The sequence below is a fragment of the Phascolarctos cinereus genome, unplaced genomic scaffold, assembly GCF_003287225.1.
Source record: "Phascolarctos cinereus isolate Bilbo 61053 unplaced genomic scaffold, phaCin_HiC Scaffold_9;HRSCAF=440, whole genome shotgun sequence".
NCBI classification, from domain to species: Eukaryota; Metazoa; Chordata; class Mammalia; order Diprotodontia; family Phascolarctidae; genus Phascolarctos; species Phascolarctos cinereus.
The window spans coordinates 259023655-259044706 of NW_027556402.1; the positions used below are offsets into that span (position 1 = coordinate 259023655).

General features: G+C 47.5%; 1 protein-coding gene across 1 annotated transcript; it reads right to left on the bottom strand.

Annotated features, from left to right (window-relative positions):
• Positions 1 to 1738: 1738 nt before the first annotated feature.
• CPT1A (carnitine palmitoyltransferase 1A) lies at positions 1739 to 19300 on the bottom strand. Its single transcript, XM_020968228.2, has 9 exons — positions 18533 to 19300; positions 16089 to 16194; positions 14702 to 14818; positions 13221 to 13385; positions 9132 to 9266; positions 7118 to 7270; positions 5970 to 6083; positions 5445 to 5537; positions 1739 to 4113 (listed from the first exon to the last, which is right to left on the bottom strand). Exons 1-9 carry the CDS (start codon positions 18820 to 18822, stop codon positions 4027 to 4029), a joined length of 1260 nt encoding a protein of 419 aa, XP_020823887.1. The 5' UTR covers positions 18823 to 19300; the 3' UTR covers positions 1739 to 4026.
• Positions 19301 to 21052: the final 1752 nt, after the last annotated feature.

The following is a 21052-nucleotide window of genomic DNA, read 5'->3' on the forward strand; positions in this document are numbered from 1 at the left end:
CTCCCCATTCAGTTTTTGCTCTCTTGATTATTTCCTAAGATCCAATTATCTATGCCCAAATTCTATCCCCACCCATCCACCAATAGAATATAAGCTCCTTATAATGTGAAAAATTCAGAGAAATGGTAGATTTGTATGAACTGATGCAGAGAAGCAGGACCCAAAGGCACACATTTTGTATACGTCATATACACTCTGCTGTATTTTTTGTTGTGTTGAGTTATTTCAGTCATGTCTGACCAATTTAGGGTTTTCTTGGTAAAGATAACTGGAGCGGCTTGCCAATTTCTTCTCCAGCTTATTTTACAGATGAGGAAACTGAGGCAAACAGGGTGAAGTGACTTGCCCACGGTCACACAGCTAGTGAGTGTCTGAGACCTGATTTGAACTTAGGGCCAGCATTCTTAACTACCCGTCATGTGTATACACGCTGTTTACTCCCCAAGCACATGCCTCCCTCCAGAATACAAGCTCCCTTCGGTAGAACACTGTGTCCTCTTGGTCACAGTCTCCCTAGCCCACAGCCTGTAGAAGATGCTTAAGAAATGCTTTGTGGATTGAAGAGCGCTTACTTTGGCAGCTCTGAGGTCTTTTTAGGTTGGGAAAGATCTCAGGTTACATATATTTTTAAAGTTCTATCAATGCCTTCTGTTTTTCATTTCAGTCATTCTCCAAAGTAAGCCATCTCCCCACCCCACCCCCATCCAACCCTCCCTCCTTGGTAACCAGGAGGCCATCCTGAGGGGGTGCCAAATTTATCCTTTCCCTCTCCTTTCTGTCACCTGCTCTTTGGGACCAAGATTGGGCAATACAATTGACGTGGGGTCAGCAACCCTTTAGGGTTTTCATGAACACAAGTGTGGTCATTGTATAATTGTGTAATATATTGTACAAATATTGTGCCCCCTGGTTCTGTTCTCCTTTTGAATCAGTTCATAGAATTCTCATGTTTTTCTGAAGTTTTTATTTACATTTCCAATATACTGCAATCTTCCATTACATCCACAAGATATGGTAGACAACACAACAGATGTGGAGCCAAATTTTGGACCGAGGTGGCACAGTGATTAGAATAGTGGACTTGGAGGCAGGAGGACCTGAGTTCAAATCCAGCCTCGGACACTTACTAGCTCTGTGACCCTGGGCAAGTCACTTAATCCTGTTTGCCTCAGTTTCCTCATCTGGCAAACCACTCCAGTATTTTTGCCAAGAAAACCCCAAATGGGGTCACGAAGAATCAGACACGACTAAAATGACTGATCAACAACAAATTTGGAGCCAAGGGTCCTGGGTTCAAATTCATGCTCTTTGACTTGACCTTGGTCAATAACGCCCTCTTGTAGTCCACTGGACAAGATGACTGCTAAGGTATACCAGCCCTGAATCTATGATCTTATGACCACAATCTGTTCAGTTTCCCTCGATTTGTTTAGGATGCTTTGTTACCACAAAAAGTGCTGTTGTGGAGTACTCCTCTTGCAGTATAATCTAGGAGCATTCACTTTCTGTTGCTGATCTCCTTGGAGTCCATGGTCACTGTGACATGGATGGGCCAAAGACCTTTGAGGTGTCGAGTGACTTTTCAGAAGACTTTTCCCTACTTAAGTTCTGGTCCTTGTTCCATCCTGAGTGTGATGGAGATTGCTGGGAAGTTTGAGCTGGGACACATGGGATGATGTCATGTTTATAAACCACCTCACTCCACTGGGGAAATGCGCCAAACAGTGCTGTTGAAGACTGAGGTTAATTTCTTTATTAATGAGAGCCTACATTCGTGTAGCATTTCCAAGATTTACATCCCAAAAAGCATATTCTATTTACATGCAGTGGACATTCCAAGATAGCAGTGAATACAAACCACATCTCCATGAAGAATCTGGATCTCCTCTAAATAAAAATTAAATACATGATACTCTTACTGCCCCTTTCAACACATACAATAACAACTGACTTTCTGTGCCAATTATATTTACATTCTTTCAGAGAATGTAAAGTTGCGTCGATGACTGCTCTGATTAACTACAATTACATTTAAAACATTTAAAACCTGAAAGTCAAGCCCAGACACTATCTTTAATAATAAAACCTCTCCTACAAGCTAATACAAATTTAAATGCTATTTTAATACAGATTGGTCAGTGGTCAATATAAATAGTGCAGGATTTCTGCAGCCTAGAATGAATGGCTGGAGGGATCTTGCAGTGTCCGATTTAATGTCCCACTGGCTGCCTGCAGCATAGGCTTTTTCTCATGATTTTTTTTTTTGCCCAGACACTAAACCCAATTCTTTTGTTTTTACTTTAAAAAAAAGAAAAACAATTCTTTGGCCCATTTGAGTGAGATGCCTGTAGCACAATACACACATATGCCAAATCTGCACCGCTCTTCAGCAGGTGCCTTCCATGGGCTCCAGATGGTCAGCCCTTCCTGCGTATCACTGGAGGCAAACCAAGCAGGGCCGGGCGGTGAGATGCCAAAGTAAACACAGCGTTGGAAGAAAACACACACTGTCAGTCCAGCCCGGTGGCGGTGTCTTTGAGTTCCATGAGCCTTTAACTCTGGCAGTAAAGACCAGAGGGATTCAGTGCCTTTAAAACAAAAACCAGTCGGATCCTACCTCATGAGGTCAGCTCTGTCCCAGCATTCACATTCACAGGTTCTAGATTCTTTAAAAACCATGGTCAGCCAGCATCCTTGTACTATCATCCTTTGGGAATGAGGGGGATTGGAGTTTTTTGTTTTGTTTCATTCTCTCATTCATTCTCTCTCTCTCTCTCTCTCTCTCTCTCTCTTCTCTCTCTCTCTCTCTCTCTCTCTCTCTCTCTCTCTCTTTCTCTCTCTCTCTTTCTCTCTCTCTCTTTCTCTCTCTCTCTTTCTCTCTCTCTCTCCAAAAACAATCCTGCTGGGAAGAAGAGGCTCCACTCTTAAAAACTTGGAATACCTGCGCTCTGCTTTTCTTCCCTTCCTTCCCATCATCCTCTCTCTTACATCAGCCATCATGTTACATTTGCTCCTACGTAGTAGCACCCGGCTGGTGACAACAGATGGCTACTCTGCCTCTCTAGCCAATGCCACGCTCCCCATTTTGGAAGGAGGGGAAAGCTGATTGAAGTGGCCTCTCTCTCTCTCTCTCTCACAAGCATGCGCGCGCACACCCCCCCCCCCCATGAAAGCTGGACTCTGTGGCAGGAGAAAACCAGACACATATGCCTGCCTGTGAAGGGTGGTTCATACTCTGCTCACAAGTTCATTCCAGGACTGAACCCAAGTGGAAAAAAAAAAAAGATAAGAGAACAGAATTTGTAATCCCACAATTCAGCAACAGACTTTACAGTTATAATACAATCTGTGTAAGACTTTTCTTGTGTTTAGGGCCTTCCATTTTTAAGGCACTGGGCTTATAAATACACTCAAGGTTTATTCCCATACCAATAAAACTAGAGATGAAGCAAACACAGGGGGTGGATATTCTCTTAGGCAGTGTAAGTAACTGAGCTCTCCATTGTGGCAAAAGCTTGTTCCAAAGAGCTGCCCCATTCTTAGTCAGTCCATGACATGGCTATGTCCATTGATTACACTTCCAATTTAAACAATTTAAAAAATATATAATGCATATATATCTGTTCTGATAACAGGAGTTAAATGCCCATAAGTACCAGATATACAGTCACAATTGAGGAAACATGCTATTTCTGCTCCCAACACATATATTACATCAAAATTTCTCTACTTACATTAAATCGACACTACTTCAATCCCTTCATTTATTAAATTTAAACAAGACAAAGACTTTAGGGGGGGAATCAAGCATTCACATCATTAGGACATACCTAGAAGTAACAAAATTATGCTTCTTCATATCATATACTCTGCTCTCCCGCTGTCTTCTCTCCCTCTCTCTCTCAAAAACAAAACAAAACAAAACAAAAACCATCTCTGGAAAAGAGTGTCTTCTGGCCCTTGCAATGTCCAGTCTTATTTGGTGTCAGAAGAGTTCCATTTCCCCCGTGGTGGGTGTAACTGGAATTACTTTCTGGCATTGGAATGGAGTCCAAACAAGTTGATGATGTCGACCATGGCTTGCCTCAGGTGAGCTCCAAACCGATGAGAATCCTTTAATGGCAATGGAGAACAAAACAAAAGGTAAAAACTCGCCACATCAGATGGTTTCCCAACATCAACACCCTTCTCAAAGCCACTCACTCACCCCAGAAAGTCAAGCAGTCAATGAGATGACAGCTTAGAGGTGGTGGTCAGCTGTGTGATACTCCCCCTTGCCCCCAACACAAGAGTGTGTTCTGCCTTCTCTACATGCAAGGCAAAGTCGGAAACAGTGACCGTCGGAAGATTCCATCAAATGGTTCCCAACAATGGCAGGGGCTGCTGATGCCCAATGTTGCCCACATTGCACTCCCCTCCTTCCTTCTGTTAGTCCATTCGCCAGGACTTGGGGAAGTCTTTATCTCAGTTGGGTCATCATCTACGAAAAGATTTTGGCAGTGGCCCTCGGGGACCCCAACCTCTAAGCATCCAAGTTCAGGGACTCTGAAGGGCCATCCTTTTTCCAGAGAATGATCCCTCATTACACACTGCTGGGGAATGGAATGGAGCCACACCCACGTGGACAGGGAGGGAAGGACAGCTCCCAGGTTTATTGGGAGCACAGTAAAGGAAGTGGGGAGAGGGCTGTCTCACCACACGCCTATAATCAACAAGAGAAAACAACTTCATGGAAACTGTGGTCATCTCACCTTGAGGGGCTTTTGTAGGATCATACTACTGAGAGCTGGTGGGGAGGGGGACACCCCAGGCTAGCAATTCCAAACTCCTCCTACTAATAGGAGGAAATTGAAACGTAAGGAGGCTGAGTGGCTCACCAAAGGCTACACAGTAGGTGCTTTATCTGTATTTTCTGAGCTGGACTGAAGGGTGCCCCATTAAGAGGCAGACAAAGAGCTGGGCTCAGCATAAAGGCTGTCATGAAAAAGCATACAGGTCAGCCCTAATTCTCTGGTCCTTGTAGCTAAGAGAAATGGATTGTTCTGAGTACAGAAGGATGCTAAACTGTAATATCCCCACATCATCATCTTGGACTCCATCAAGTGGGACTTGGTTGCTAAAGGGCCCCAAAGAACCTTATCTATTTATGAGGCAGCTTCCAACTCAGAGGCATTCTCATGCCATGAATCCCAAGGTTTATGTGGTGGTGTAGACCCATCCCAAGGTTTTGCTACCAACAATGATCAGGGCAATTATTGAGGGCAAAGACTCCCTTCTATTTGTCTTTGCAGCCCTCTATGCAGATCAGGAGTTTAATAAATGCACAGTTCACTAGCAACAGTAGATAACCTAATTATCAGACATGTAGAAAAGGCACCCTTTAAAAAATAAAGGTCAGAATGAGCACATATCACAGCAGAGAGAGGGACCATTTTCATACTTACAGTCTCGGGGCTAGAGAACTTGGAGGACACATGGAAATTGATGAGGTTCTCCCCTACTATAATATAGGACACCCCATAACCGTCATCAGCAACCTACAGGAAAGACAGGTACAAAATCAGGACTCTGATAGGTTAGTGAAGAGATACTGGGGGTGGGGATGGGGATGGAGGAGTATCTCAAAGACAAGATCACTAATCGACAAAGGCATTACGCGCTATCTGATGCACGTTCAGAATACTTGGCACATTTTACCAGCCCTATATTTTACTTTGGCAGCCAGATGGCACAGTGGATAGAGAACTGGGTCTGGAATCAGGAGGACCTGAGTTCAAATCCAGCCTCAGACACTCAGTAGCTATATGACTCTGAGCAAGTCACTTAACCCTGTTTGCCTCAGTTTTCTCATCTGTAAAATGAACTGGAGAAGGAAATGGCAAACCATTTCAGTGTCTGTGCCAAGAAAACCCCAAATGGGGTCACAAAGAGTCAGACACAGCTGAACAACAACAAAATATTTTACTTACCGGTCCAAAGCCACCTCCACTAGACACATATTCTGGATTCCTTTCTAGATCAAAGAGTTCTATCTGCTGTTGAGGTGTCTGACTAGTTGACAGTCTCCATGGATCAGATAAAACCTTTAGAGCAGAATTTGGGTAGAATTTAGGGATATACAATGACACTTCTCTCTATATACAGAGAACTTTTGGGGCATGGGGAAAGTAGAAGTTAGGAGGTGATGATTAAAAGGTAGAGGAATGAAGAGGCCCCTGGTGACGCCATTTTGTCTCTTGACCTTCTTTTAGACACAGAGGGCTAATACTGCCTCCAGGACGTATTCACCTTCACATATGACAATTGTGTGATGGCCACCTGGTCTCATTCTGATACCCTCAATTGTGATATGTTCCTCCCTAAGCCCACTGCAAGGACTGTGTGTGGCAGATGAAGAAAGATCATAAGACTAAAAGAGGGTCTCGGGGATCACTGTCTGCCCCCCCTCATATCTAACCAATGAGAGAAAATGGGGTCCTTGGAGGGGAAGAGATTTGCCAGAAATCACATAGGCAGTAAGCAGAAGACAGGACATGAATCCAGTCCTTGGGACAACCGAGGCAGGCCGACATAACTGTGTGCTTTCAGTAGTGGGGTTGGAGAACTGGGTGAGAGCAGTCTGGATTCCATATAAAGCGCTTGTTTTGAGCATATTCACAGAAATCCGAATCCTACAGGAATATAAACTTGGAGACATTCTGGTATTTCCTGTCCTCATCAATCCTCTGAAGATCCTACCCTGGAAAGTCTAATGCCCTTTCTGTTTCAACCAGGGCAGCATTTTATTACCCCACACAAGTGTGACCAGTCATTCACTCTAGTATCTACTTATGCCAGAAGAGTCACGTATCTGATCATTTACAAGAAACTTTAATGCATTAGAATTCCGGGTCATATTTTTCATTTTTATTAAGATTCCTAATCCTTAGTTCTAGCCTTTTCACATTAGAATATGAACTCTTTGAGGGCAGGCGCTGTTTTGTGTTTGCCTTAGCACGGTGCCTGGCACATACTAGGCACTTAAAAAAATGCCTGTCAATCAGCCCTTTTGATGCCAAAGGTGGGGTTTGGTTTAGCTGAGTGAGACATGTCAAATACCTCTGCCAAAATTACTTACTTCTTTCAGGAAAGGAGAATCAACACCTAGATATTTGGAGACCACATAAAGGCAAAAAAGATGGCGGTCAATGCCAGCACCAGTCATGGCAAGACGATACAAATGTTGGTGTTTATTAGCTGCAATTTTGAATAATTTGAGCTTTTTTTCAACCTATATAACAGAGAGAAAGAGAAAAGAATATGATGCATATGTGGTTGTTTCAAGCTGTAGTGTTTAAAACTGTCTTCTGAGGCTGCTGCACTCGCCACTGAGCAGGATCCGAAATGATGGGCCCCCATCGGTGGTCGATGTATGGATGTAGTAAAGGTTGTCCCATGCAAATAAGATTTGTTTTCACTCTTGCCTACTTTGTTAGAACAAAAGTGAGATTCTGGGAAATACAAATTGTTATGATGTACTCAGCCCTCTGCAGAGAAGTCCTGCTCTGATGCCTCCTTGGGGTGTGGAGGTGACCAGACTTCAAAAGGGCTTCAGCAACAGAGCTACGCTGAAATCTCAAACTGGAAAAATTTCACACATGAGGCCAATGATGAATGGTCACTTGTAGGAGGCTGAGGGTGGGGTGGTTCCTCACATAGAAAACTGGCCTGGTGGGCCTCAGATGAAGGGGTGGAGAGTTTTTAGCTGAGTCAACAGAAAAAGAAGCAGCGTTTCCAGTGTACCCAATGTACCCAGAAGGACATGCTCCCCATGGCTCCATCTTTCCTCCTCTTCCTCCTCCTTCCTCTTCTGATGGCCCTCCCAGGCTCACCTCTACTCTTACCTTGACTATGGAGAGTGCCAGCTAAGCCTTTGTATGGCCACACTCACCATTAGGGTTATTAGGATAATATAGTAAATAATTCTGTGGGAAACTGCCCTCTGTATTAGACTCATATCCTCCTCCACAAAATTACTTGGGATATATTTCATATTCGAGAGGCAGTGTAGTACAGTGGATAGAAGCAGTGTAGTACAGTGGCCTTAATGCTAGGAAGTTCTGACACATACTGGTTATACAACTCCAGGTAGATCCCCTGCCCTCATGGGTCCCAGGCATCTCGCTAAGACCACAAGTTGCAGAGAAGGTGCTGACCTCCACTGGCAGAGGGAGTTTCCCCAAGCAGGGGAATCACCAGCCCAGTTCCCGTCTCCTGTAGTTAGTATTTCACTTTGTGTGTTCATCTTAAATCCCTCAATAGAATGGAAGGTCCTGAAGGGCAAGGGCTGTTTTATTTTTGTCCTTGTATCCCCAGGGCCCAGCACATACCTGGCACACAATAATATCCATTCAGATGACTGAATTCTCCTGTAGCTCGTCAGTACCATCACCCACACTCATCTTTGCCATAGACTATGAGTAAGCTTCCAAAGTTGGTTTAGCCAATAATAGAGTATTTCTATTTAAAATGCTACTTTTAGTTATGTTTATATTTGATTTTAAAAAAAGAAAGAAATTATTGGAACACAAACATGCCCAGAAATCATTGGGCTGAAAGGAACTTTAAGAAGTGCCCTGACCATTGACTGAGCAGGTCATTGATGAAGACCCACATGAGTGAAGACTCCCTCTTTGTGGAAATGCTTCGTGGAGGAGTGGTGCCATCCAGTTGGGTGTGCTCAGTGTGTAGGCATCACCATGGTCTGATCTGACCCTACATGCTAGTTAACCCTAATCCCATTCCCTGCTCTTCAGGGACTAACCTTCAAACTCTCCTCCCATTCTTCAGAGGCCCCTTGGCCTTCTTTAGGAAAGCCACCACCCATGCCTTGGGAGGTGAAGCGTTTTGCTTGTACTGCTCTAGCTTGGACACCTTCTGCTTCAAACAAGAGGCGGACATAGGCCATCACAGCTTAGAGCATCAACGTGGAACCGATGAAGGATGACATATTTGGGGCGCCCCCTTTCGTCCACACTACTTGTACTGCAAGGAAGTATGGGACTGGATGGATCAGAACCTCGGACAGCACAAGTCATTGTTAAAATGAAGCAAAGTGCATAGGAGCATGGCCAGGCATTCTGTCCACTCACCGTCTGCATGGGGTCCACCATGGTAAGCACAAAGTTGCAAGACTCCATAGTACAGGAACGGACAGTCTCTGTTCGTCCTTCTCGGAAAAGGCGGGTCATGGAAGCTTCATACGTTAAGCAAAATTTGCCCTTGTCCTAGCAAGGAAAAGACCATCCCACATATCAATACCACTTCGTTGGCAGTAATAACTTTTTTTAGAAATGGCAGCGATGGACTCTGAGCTTCTCCACCTATGGGCTTAGAACATCATCTACATCCATATACATGCATGAATGTACTACGCATGTGTGTGCATGTGTGATCTTCCCAGGGCTGGGTGAGCTCAGCCTCTGGGGGACCAAGGTTTCCAGGGAGGCCTCTCCTGACTAAACACACCCAACCAGTGCTTGTGTGGGAGCGAGAAGGGACAGGGAAGGGAGATTGCCTCTGAGCGGTCTGAATCTGTGAAAAGGTGGGGAAGATCCCAAGCATGCAGACCTATGGTGGCCCATGGAAGGATCTAAGCACATCCATCACCGTTCCTTTGTCTCCTGATGGCAGTTAACATCTATATGCTACACACAGTTTTCTCATAACTCTGTATGGGAGCTCCAGAGAGAAAATATTCTCTGCTTTATCTGGGCCTGGGATTTAATTGACAGAGGGGACCCTTGGGGAAGGAACTTCCTCTGTCCATGCTGTTCAGCAGATGTTCTGAGGTGAAGAGGCCGGGAGAGCTCCCTGGGCCACCAAGATGGGAAGGGCCATTTGTCACATGACTAGGAGAAGTGCATGTGTTGGAGTGAGGACTTGCACCCCAGTCTTCTGGCTGCGAGGCTAATGCCACGCCAGCTCAGGATGTTCTCGCCAAGTATTTTATCATAGTGAACCCTGTACTGACCGCCAAGGGAGCATGGGACTGCTGGTTTCCAAACCAGCCCCAGATGACATGGCTAGAATGCTTGGGCAAAAGGCCCCCTCGCCCCTACCAAGCGAGGCTGGTTTAGACTGGAGAGGGCCAAGAGGGGCAGGGAGGAAAAAGTCACAGGTGTGGAGAACTCCTGCCTTGGGGGCCAGGCTGAACCAAGCCTCATGCCTCACCCTCCATCAGCCCAATAAGGACAACTCTGTCCAGGAACCTAGACCCCCCTGCAGAGATCTCCTGGGCAGAGGATGCTTGGACACAAGGCAGAAAGGCAGGAGCATTCAGCTTAGGGGCAAGAGGCTGGAGGCCTTCTCTCTGATCCTCTGATAAGCTCTGGAGGATGCAACGAGGTCCTGGATGTCCCTCATGTCCTTTCCAGGGAGTTGGAGTTGGGGCAAGCAGACAGATGACCCAGAGGTTGTGGAGGAGGAACGCTGGTGCCATTTTGCAGTGGTTTCTAAGTGGACACAAGGACATTTCTATGCTGCATTCACCAAAGCTTATCTCACTCTGCTATAGTGGGAAGCCCCCTAAAACTTGTGTCGATGTGCGCCAAGCCCTGGCCAGCTCCCCAGAACGTCACAGACCTTCTCCCAGGCCTGGGGGTGACAGGGACAGACTGCTGGGCAGTGAGCCCCCTTCTTTGTTCCAGGGCATCATGAGCTACCAAGACAGAATTTCACTAGGGGTGGGGAGCAGGGCAGGGCTTCTGTCCCAAGGAGCCCTGAGAGTGACTGGGGGGATCTGGCATGGTGGGACTGGTTAGATTTCTGGTCCCAGACCTCCAACTGTTATCGATGGAACCCTTCTCACAATCAAATCTGCCCAGTGGGTCTATCACAGGGAAAACAAGCTCAAAACAGGATGCTTTTAAACACCCTCCCCTGCGCCCCTATAAACCGAACTCTCTGGGCTGGTGGAGGGGAGAGGGGGTGTCTAAAAACCGAGCCTGTCTTATTCTCCCCCAGGGACCCGCGTGTCAGGGGAGGATGAGGGAGGATGAGGGAGGATGACACAGTGTTGCATCAAGAACGTCACTCTACAATGTAAACCACCCGCATAAGGAGCGAAAAGGAGCATCAGAAACAGGGGAGCTTGAAAGGCCAAACTGAGCACTCGAGCCCTTTGTAAAGACAACTTTGAAACAAAGGATGCAAACGTTTTTATGGGCCAGGCTTTCAATGCAGAGCCCAGATGCAGACACAGATCAGACTTGCCATGCATTTGAATCTAGTTTGAGAAAGGTTCATCTAAAATCCCACTCTCTTGGACCTGAGAGCACAGACTGCAAATTAGTATACAAACGCCACGGAAGCGGAGACTGCGCCAAAAGGCCAACTCACGTTACTGCTCAGAGCGGCTGCCTGACCTGAAGTGCCCAGACCTCGCCGCGGGCCCCGAGAAGAGAGGCGACCACGGGCAGGCAGCCCGGCATCACCAACTTCTACCAGGCTGCAGCAAAGCCAACAGCCTCCCGGCCCCGAATCCACGGAGACCTGGCAATCAGAGGCCCAAGCACAGGCCACAAACCATCAGCCACCTGCAGAGTCTCCCTGGGACAGGCAGGGTCTGCTGAAGAGAATCACAGGTCTGGTTCTAGCCTTGGCCAAAGAAAACACATTGAAGAGTGCTGGTGGACCCAATTACAAACAATTGAGGACTCGGGATGGGACAGGACCTTGGAAGCAGGAGTCCAACCAGTCTGGGGGACCCCATTGCCTCCCAAGGGAAACCACTCTGCTCGGGGATGGCTCTCACTCCCAGAAGGTTCTCTCTGACACCCAGCCCTCGGGGGCTCCTGCCCACTGCCCCTGGCCCTCCATCTGGGGCCAAGCAGCATGAGGCTAGTCCTTCTCACATGTGACAACTCTTCAAAGCCCCGTGTTGAAAGGCAGCCCAGCAATATGGACTCTTAAAAGTCATCATGAGGCAGCTTTCATACAAACATTTATCAAGATAGAAATGTTAAAACTTTGAAATAGAAAATTTAAGAAACAATTTTTCAACACAGGCATTATCCTGAGCTGCCTCTAGAGGACAGAGAAACAGGATTCACAAGGTGGGTGACTGGCCCAGTCAGCCCCCTTCACAAGAAGCCCTTCACCCATTTTTTGAAGGGGCCACCTTGCTAGTCAAGGCATTGCTTCTTGGGGCATGCATATTTAGAGAGGATCATTGGGCTTTCTGGCAAGCCAAATAAGCCTTTTTTCCTCTATCCCTGGGCATGGTGATACATGCCTGTAATCCTGGCTACTGGGGAGGGAGAGGCTAGCAGTTTGGTTGAGCTCAGGAGTTCTGACATGCAGCAGGGCTTAAGATGGTCAGGGTCTGCAGTCAGTTTGGCACCATCATAGTGAGCCCACGGAAGCAGAGGGCCTTTGGGCTGCCCAAGGAGGGCGGAACCGTGCAGCCTGGAGGAAATGGGGCAGGAAGCATCCATGCTAATCAGTAGTGGGATTGGGCCCATAAGGGTCTGCTGTGCTTCTAGATTGGGTGAGATGGATGGATGGATAGAAGGGAGGAAGGAAGGGAGGAAAGAAGGAAGGAAGCTAGGAAGGAAGGGAGGAAGATAGGGAGGGAGGAAGGAAGGAAGGAAGGAAGGAAGAAGGAAGGAAGGGAGGAAGGGAGGAAAAGAAGGAAGAAGGAAGGAAGATAGGGAGGGAGGGGGGAAGGAAGACAGGGAGGGAGGGAGGAAGGGAGGAAGACAGGGAAGGAGGGAGGAAGGGAGGAAGAAGGAAAATAGCAAGAAAGAGAGAAAGGAAGGGAGGGAGAGAGGAAGGAAGACAGGGAGAGAAAGAAGAAAGAAGGAAGATAGGAAGGGAGGGAGGAAAAAAGGGAGAGAGGGAGGGAGGAAGGCAGGTCCATAAGTTTGTAAAACTGTCTCAAACGAGAGCTAGCTTTGCTCATGTGTCTCCCAGGCTCCTCTTCTCCTGGGCTGCATCGAAGGAAAACCAGAAGAGGTCCCAGTTTCTGCTTCTGTCACTCCCCCTTCCCTTCTCGTTTCTCTCTCTCTCTTCCCCCTCTGCCCCCCACTTTCTAGCTCAACCTGAGGGAAGCTCAGACAGAGGGGGTGGATGCTGAGGCCTCACCCAACACTCACACCCCCTTGGAGTGTTTCTTCCCGGTCACATCACTGACTCAGCCTGGGACGAGGAACTGGAGGGAGCAGGGCTCTGGGTCTCACCTTGTAATGGGCCAGCTGCAGAGCCAGCTGCACGAAGGCATCTGGACTGGTTCTGCTTCTCTTGATTAGCCCTTTACCAAAAGCATCAAACGGGAACGAGTGAAAATCCACATCGTTGGCCAGGGTGCAGGCGAGGCTCAGCGACTTCTCGATGACATCTTGACACTAAGGGCAGAAGATTAAGATACCTCACCAAGATGGTTCCCACACGCTTCCCCCCTTGCTGGGGTTCTGTGCTCTCGGCCACGGGGGGGACAATCCATCCCAATCCTCGGCCCACGGAGGAGCCAGCCATCTATGGTGCAGATGAAGCCAAGGCCGGGTCCCTGGACCCCAGGCCCCAGGTAGGTAGGTAGCTCCTCTGCGGTTCCTCACTCACCACATGACTGACCCATCTCCTTCTCCAATGACACATGGCCACCATGACATCGCCCAGCCACCTTACACCTCCAAGCACATCCCCATTGCCCTTTGGACCCTCAGCAACTGAGATTATTTAGAGACTGCAGCATTCTGAGATTCACAACCAGATAACATCACCAGCACAAGATCTGTATGGGGGAGCATCTCGGAGTTACTAAGAGCAGTCATCCAGATCCAGTCTGGCCTGTCCTCTGCCTCCACTGGCAAGGCTTTTCCCGGATTTTGAACTGATTCAGTGGACTGACCACCCAATTGAATGGCATGGTCTGAACAAGACAGGTTTCTAATCCATCTTGTGTTTGCTGTTTGGATTATTAATTAGATATCTTTTAAGTAAGCCTAGATCTCACTGTGGCCATAGACCAAGCAGTCCCTTGCTCTACTCATTCGGATGTATTCAAAAACGAACTCTCGAACTCTTTACACCAAAGGGTCAGATTAGTAATGAGCAAGAAGCATCTCAAAGGCAAAATGCCCAAAGAGTATCTGTTACCTTGAATGTCGCTGTTCTTTGGGTAACTGCAGTCTTAGCTGAGCACAGTGCCTGGTACCCAGTAAGTGCTTCAGAAATGCTCTTTCCTCTATGCCTTTCTTATTTCCCAGAGGAATTCTATGTAGACATTAGTCAGTATACTTGCTCACTACTCCATCCAAGATACTAAGGCAAAGGGGCAGCTAGGTGATGCAGTGAATAGAGCTCTGGCCTTGGAGTCAGGGGGACCTGAGTTCAAATCCAGCCCCAGATACTTACTAGCTGTGTGACCCTGGGCAAGTCACTTAACCCCGATAATCACCTCACCAAAAAGTAAAAACAAAACAAAACAAAACAAACAAGATACTAAGGCAAAGAACATAAGGAAATAGGTACCAAGCTCCCACTGAAGAAGACTGAGCTCTTCTTCCTGGTCTGCTAAGAACAGAATGGGGCGGGGGGAAGTTACGGGAGCTATTCCCCGTCCTGCCCCAGCCTCCTTTCCCCGTGGTGACTAAGTGCGGCCACACAAATGTGAGGTGTGGCTGCGCCCAACACACAAGCCTGCTCCTCCCACCAGACTCACTTCTTCTGGGATTTCCCACTGGAGCCTCATGGGGCACGGAATGTTGGGATTGGTGTCTCCCCTGCAGTGACCATCTTCTGTGTAGCCCAGCTGGAAGCAGTCTGTGGACATCACATACTGCAAAGAATGAAACCATGTGGGTATTTATTTAAAGACTGCAAAAACTTTATAGTTGATGGCATTAAGATACTCTCCAGGGATTGAAGTCAAAATCTTTGCCCATTTAAGAAGATACACAAAAAATGCTCACACGATGTAAACAAATTCCAAATCTTAAATCATTCTTTTGCAACTGAAATTTCTCCATTCTTAAATAGAATGATAAGTAGAAAGAGAACATTTTAAACTGATTCACAAACTCCTAAATATCTACCCCCCCCAAAAAAATGAAACTAGCTAGAGGGTTAAAAAATCCATACATCTCAGACAAGAGGAGGAAGTATAAATTGAAAGCGTGGGAGGGGAGCGGGATGGAGAGAAATGGGAAGCCAAACTGGTGTTCTTGCTGTTTTTCACACACATCACTCCATTTCCCACCTCTCATGGCCATCACCCATGCCTAGAATATATTTCCTCCTCACTTCTACTGTTTCCTTCAAAAATCAGCTCAACAGAGACTGAGAAGAAGTGGCCAGACAGAGGGTGGGAGAAGTGGGAAAGAGTAGGGTCACAAAAACCTAGAGAGAAGAGAGTGTCCAGGGGAAGGGGGTGACCTGTAATGTCAAAGGTTGCAGACAGGGCCACAGGGATGAAGACTGAGAAAAGACCATTAGACTTGGTGATCAAGGGATCACTGGTAACTTTGGAGATAGCAGTGTCAGTGGAATGAGGTCAAGAACCAGATTGCACAGAATCAAGAAAAGAGCGAGAGGAGAGGGAGTGGAGGTACCAATTGTAGACCGCTTTCTCAAGGCATCAACAAAAGAGATATCAGACTATGGCTGGCTCATCTCACATCAAGAGAGAACAAAAGAGGAAAATATCATTGTTGGAGGCATTTGGGAAAACAGGCATGCGAAGGCACTGTTAGCAGGGCTGTGACCCAGTCCAGCCATTCTAGAAAGCAATTTAGGACTAAACGCCCAAAGGCCCTGAGTTTGATTCTGTGATTGATACCACTGCTGGGCACAGATGTGAAAGGGATTTAAGGGGGAAAAAAAGGCAAGAAACAAGCAATATGTACAAAAACATTCATAGCAGCGGGAAAGGATGGAACCAAAGTGGGTGGGTCACATTTTCACTCCAAGATCACTTGCGGGGATGGTTTGTGAGCTATGAACACTAATAAAATATTTCCACATCAACTTTCCTATCACTTGAACTTGGACTTCACAGAATAACATAAGAATAATAATTCCTTTTTCAACTTTAAATTATAGCCTCTCACCTCCCATAGATGGGCGACAATTGGTGCATCTGCCCAAGCATGCTCGGCATTCAGGCCCATTTTGCCATTCTTGAAGACGATGAATGTGAACGTTTTGTCAAACCACCTGCAACCCAGAGAAAGCAGATTTAGTCCCCCCAGAACAAAGCCCAAACCAGCAGCCCCAGGTCAGCTCTCATCCTCCCTCTCTTGGAGACCCTGTCAGCTCCCACGGATTGAAGTCTTATCTCTATGAGGAAACTCCCCTGTCTATCTGCGTAGCCCAGTTCTCTCTCTCAAGTCCTAGGCTCGCAACACCAACCATCTCCTGGACCAATAGATTTCCTACAGGTGTTTCAGACTCAATATGTTTGGAACACACTGAAACAAAGAGGTAGTGCCGTGTGATGTCCAGAGTACTACACTTAGAGGCAGGACAACCAGGGTTCAGATTCTGCCTCTGATACTAATTGTGTGACTCTGGGAGATTCGGGGTGGGGGTGGCTTGTGAGGTCCCTTCTGGCTCTGCAGTCCTTTGACAAAACCAGACTCAATCCTTATCTCCCCCCAAATCGAGCCCTCTTCCTAACGGTGCTATTTCTGTGGCAGGTGCCCCCACCCTTCTGGTCACTTGAGTTTCAGCATCGCCCTCCCTTCCTCACTCCATTACTCTCACCTCACATGGCCAACAACATGCCAAATCGTGGCAGGGCCCCTCCTCTCCCCTGAAGTCACCACCTCCCCAGTTCTGCACACCAGCTCTCCCCTGACTATAGCAATCACCTTCTGGATGGTCCCCTGCCCCAGGCTCTGTCTCCTCTCCAATCCATCCCCCACCCTTAGCTGCCAAAGGACCTTCCTAAAGGGTGGGTGGTTGACGGCTCCCCTTCCAAGATTACTTTGTATCTGCTTGGTATGTACTTGGTTACATAAGAGTTGCAGACACAAGGCAGCTAGGTGGCAAAGTAGATAGAGCACCGGCCCTGGAGTCAGGAGGACCCGAGTTCAAAGCCGGCCTCAGACACTTGATACTTACTAGCTGTGTGACCCTGGGCAAGTCACTTAACCCCATTGCTTAGCAAAAACAAACAAACAAGAGTTGCAGACAGAATGGAAGCTCCTTGAGGGCAGGAATGGTTCCATTTGTGCATTAGTACCCCAACCCCAGCACAGTACCCAGCACACAGTAGGCTCTTAATAAATGCTTGTCAGTAGATTAGTCATCAGCTGTTATCACTGCCTGAGTATGCAGCCTTCAGGGTGCTGGGTGAGACCCTTAAGAGCCCCTGCGGCTGTGCCAGGGGAGGGAGAAACTCCATAGCTCTCTCTCATTGGGTTTGCTTTAGCAGCCTTCCAGAGCTGCCTTCTCTCAAACGCCCGGCTTTGTGGAGTGTGTGCATTTCCAGCATCTTGCCCAGTGCCTGGCACATAGTAGGTGCTTCTGGGCTGAATGCTCCCACAAGGAATGTATTAGATGGGGAGGGGCAAGAGTATTTTGCATCTGGATTATATGTGAATGGGTGACCTAGGGCAAATAAAGCAACCTTTGCAATGACTTGTCAGGCTTGGAGCTTGGGTAGATGGGAGAGCAACAGCAGGGAAGGCAGGAGGGGGAGCAGCTTTCGGTTTATCTTACTCACAATGCTGTTAATTACTCTGATGTGCTAGAGGAGAATCAGTGCAGCCCTTAGTGAGATAAAAATATACAAGACTCTTAAACACAGTATCTTATTACACGCAAAGGGTGATTTATACACATTATCTCATTAGACCCAGAAACCTGGTGGGAAAGAGAGGCAGGTCATGCTCATTTTACAGATGGGGAAATTGAGGCACAGAGATTAAGTGACTTGCCCAAAGTCATAGGCTGGATTTGAGAAACCCAGGCATTTCTAACTCCACGTCCAGTAGACTCTCCACTCTGGTTATGCTACAGGAAGTCCTATGGCCTAGAATCTTTCCTCTGGCCATAGCCACAAGGCTCAGCTGTTTCACTTCCTGTGTAAGAATCATGTGGTCTACTGCATAGGGAAAGAGGAGAAAATATCCATTTTGTTAATGCTAACTTCACTATTTTTCTTTTAATATAAGAGACAGCATGAAATTCCTAATAAAGTACTAGGTTTAGAATCAGGAAGACCTGAGTTCAAATATCACCTCTGAAGCTCCTTATGTTACTCCCTATGCTTCAAGAAGCCCCCCCGAGGACTGATCTCCTAAGTCACAGATGGGTGCTCTGCCCCAGTGGAAAGAGCTCCCTGCCCTGACACTCCTGAACTCCTGAACAGGGTCAACGTTTTCTGAAACAAAATGCGGAGCCTTCTGTATCTCAAAGTTGCTTGTTTGAAGTGAGGCCAGCCTCGGATTCATTGAGATAACTGACGCTGGCTTTTCTCATTGGCCAGGGAGCTTTCTCAGAGGCTAAGCTTGGGTCACCAGCAGCTCTGGGCAGGCCAGCACTGTACCTGTCATAACATTTGCCATGGAGCAGAGACTTGGCGTAAGTGTCCATGGAGGTGACGGGGTCCTTCTTGTTATAGCCCTGCGCGGTGTCGTCCAATGTCACCAGGAACGCTGCTTTCTCAATGGCATCCAGAGACTGCTTGTTTTTTCCACGGGAAAAATAGGTCTGGCGAGCCTTGGCCCATGGCACTCTGTAGCAATGAGCAGACAAACAGTCGCCAGAGGCAAACGTCACAAGGTGAGCGTCATCGCACGTCCCATTACCTCTAAGGCGACCGGTTAAAACAGGCATCTCACACCAAAGCTAGGAGGAAGACAGAGCACATTAATGATAACAACCCCAGTGATGGAAACAAGTCACAGCCACCCCCACAGTGAGAGCTCACATCTCCCCACGCTTTGAGGCTGGTAAAGTGCCTTAGCAGTAATATCTCACGTGATCTGTACAACAACCCGGGAAATGCCAAAGGACTCCTGCTGGAAGATGCTGTCCGCTTTCGAAGAAAGAACAATGGGGTCCGAATGCACATCCAAGCAGACTCTTTTCATTTTTCAAATTTTTTGGTTTTTTTTTTTCCTTTAGGTCTGCGCCTTCTTTCACAACATGGCTAATTTGGAAATACATTTTGTATGATTGGCATGTGTATAACTCATATCTTAGGGAGGGGGAAATGAGGGAAAGAGAGAAAAAATTTAAAGCTCAAAATTTTTTGAACGAATGTAAAAACTGTCTTTACATGTAATTGGAGAAAAAAATAAAATATTAATTCAAGCATTTTTTAATGTTAAAAAAAAAACTCCAGACCAACAACCTAGGAACTAGATGCTGCTATTATCTACATTTTATAGATGAAGACACTGAGGTTAAGTGATTTGCTTGGCATGCATTCGAAGCAGAATTTGAACTCGGGTCTTCTTGGCTCTTTGTCCAGTACTCTACCTACTATGTTGGGGTGGGGAACCCATAGCCTTGAGGCTGCTATACTATGCTATCTAGGTGCCTCTAAGCAATTTCAATACCGAGGTAGATCTAAAGACTCCTGGACGTCTCCCACTCCTTGTCTCTGACAGAGAGGTGGATCTCCTTGCCAGAGCCAACCCTGGTCTAGGCACTTGACCCTCCCACTTCCTCCCATTTCTCTGGCATACTGCATCTTCATTTATGTCCCCCTCCCCCACAAATCTTCAACCATCCTTTATCTACTATTCCTTCCCTATTACCTCCAAATATTCCTGACCTTTCTTCACCCTTAAAGAACCTTCCCAAGATGCCACCATCACCAAACTATTGTATCTCTCTCCCCTTTTTCAGATGCCTTGAAAAAAGCTGTCTACACCGTCACTGCTTCCTCCCTCCTCCCACTTACTTGTCAGCCCTTTGCAATCCATCTTCTGACCTTGTCAAGGCCCAGCAGAAGCCAGTCTCTCCCAAGTCATTGATGACTACTTCTAATCGCCAAAACCAGGGGCCTTTTCTCAGTCCTCCCCTGCCCCCACCCTGCTGGTGACCACCCCATCCCAGGGCAGCCTCTCTCCTCTTCTGGCTCTCCTGATCAGCTTCCCCTTGCAGGCTCAGCGTTCGTGGCCTGCCCCATAACTGTGGTCATGCCCAATGATGACATTTAAAACTGAGCTGGCTTTTCTTTCCTCTTCCAGACTTCCCCGTTTCTGCCAAAGGCACCACCGTCCTGAATCGGTGCCCCAGGTTCAGCTCCTCAATGCCCGTCTCCCATGGATTGGACCTTACCTTTTCTACCTTCCTAATCTCTCTCCATCCGACTCCTTCTCTCCTCTCCCACAGCTCCCATCTTGCCTAGTTCTGGCCTAGATAACTCCAACAAGCCCTACCCAACTTTCTCCTCACCCCAGGCTGTCCCACACACCGCTGCCACAGCCCTTCCCTGGAGAATGTCTGTGGCCACATGACACCTCCACTTAAGCAGCTCCAAGGCCTTCCATAGAAAGGCTCCAAGCTGGCCCCAGCCCACCTTTCCATCTCCAGCGGAAGTTACTCGGGGATCTAACCACACTCTCCTGAGTGCTGGAGCTCCACCTTCCACCTCACGCCTCCGCAGACCTGGAACACCCTCTCTCCTCACCCTGGCCTTCTTAGTAGATGTAGCCCAGGCATCATGCTCTGCCCTGACCCTCCCATAGGCCTTGTGTCTGATGACTTTGCATGGATATGTCTATCCTATAAACTTTGCATCTGTGTGGCCTGGGTCCTGGTCGCTTCCCCCGTCAGGAAGTCGGCTCTCTGTCTTTAGCCTTTGTACTTGCATCACTGGTGCCAGCATGCCGGGAGTGCTTACTATGTGCTCGCAGACTGATTAATAAACGTGGGTCTAGGTCGAAAGCCTAGAAGCATTCACTGGCCAGGCCACTTGACTGCCTCGGTCCCATGTCAGTCTTTAGTCACCCTTGCTGTGATTAGTACGCAGATAAATAAGACAGGCATTCCCAGAGCAAGGGCCGCGAGACTGACCAGAGTAGGAGACGCTTAGGATGACAGCAGCTCGCGC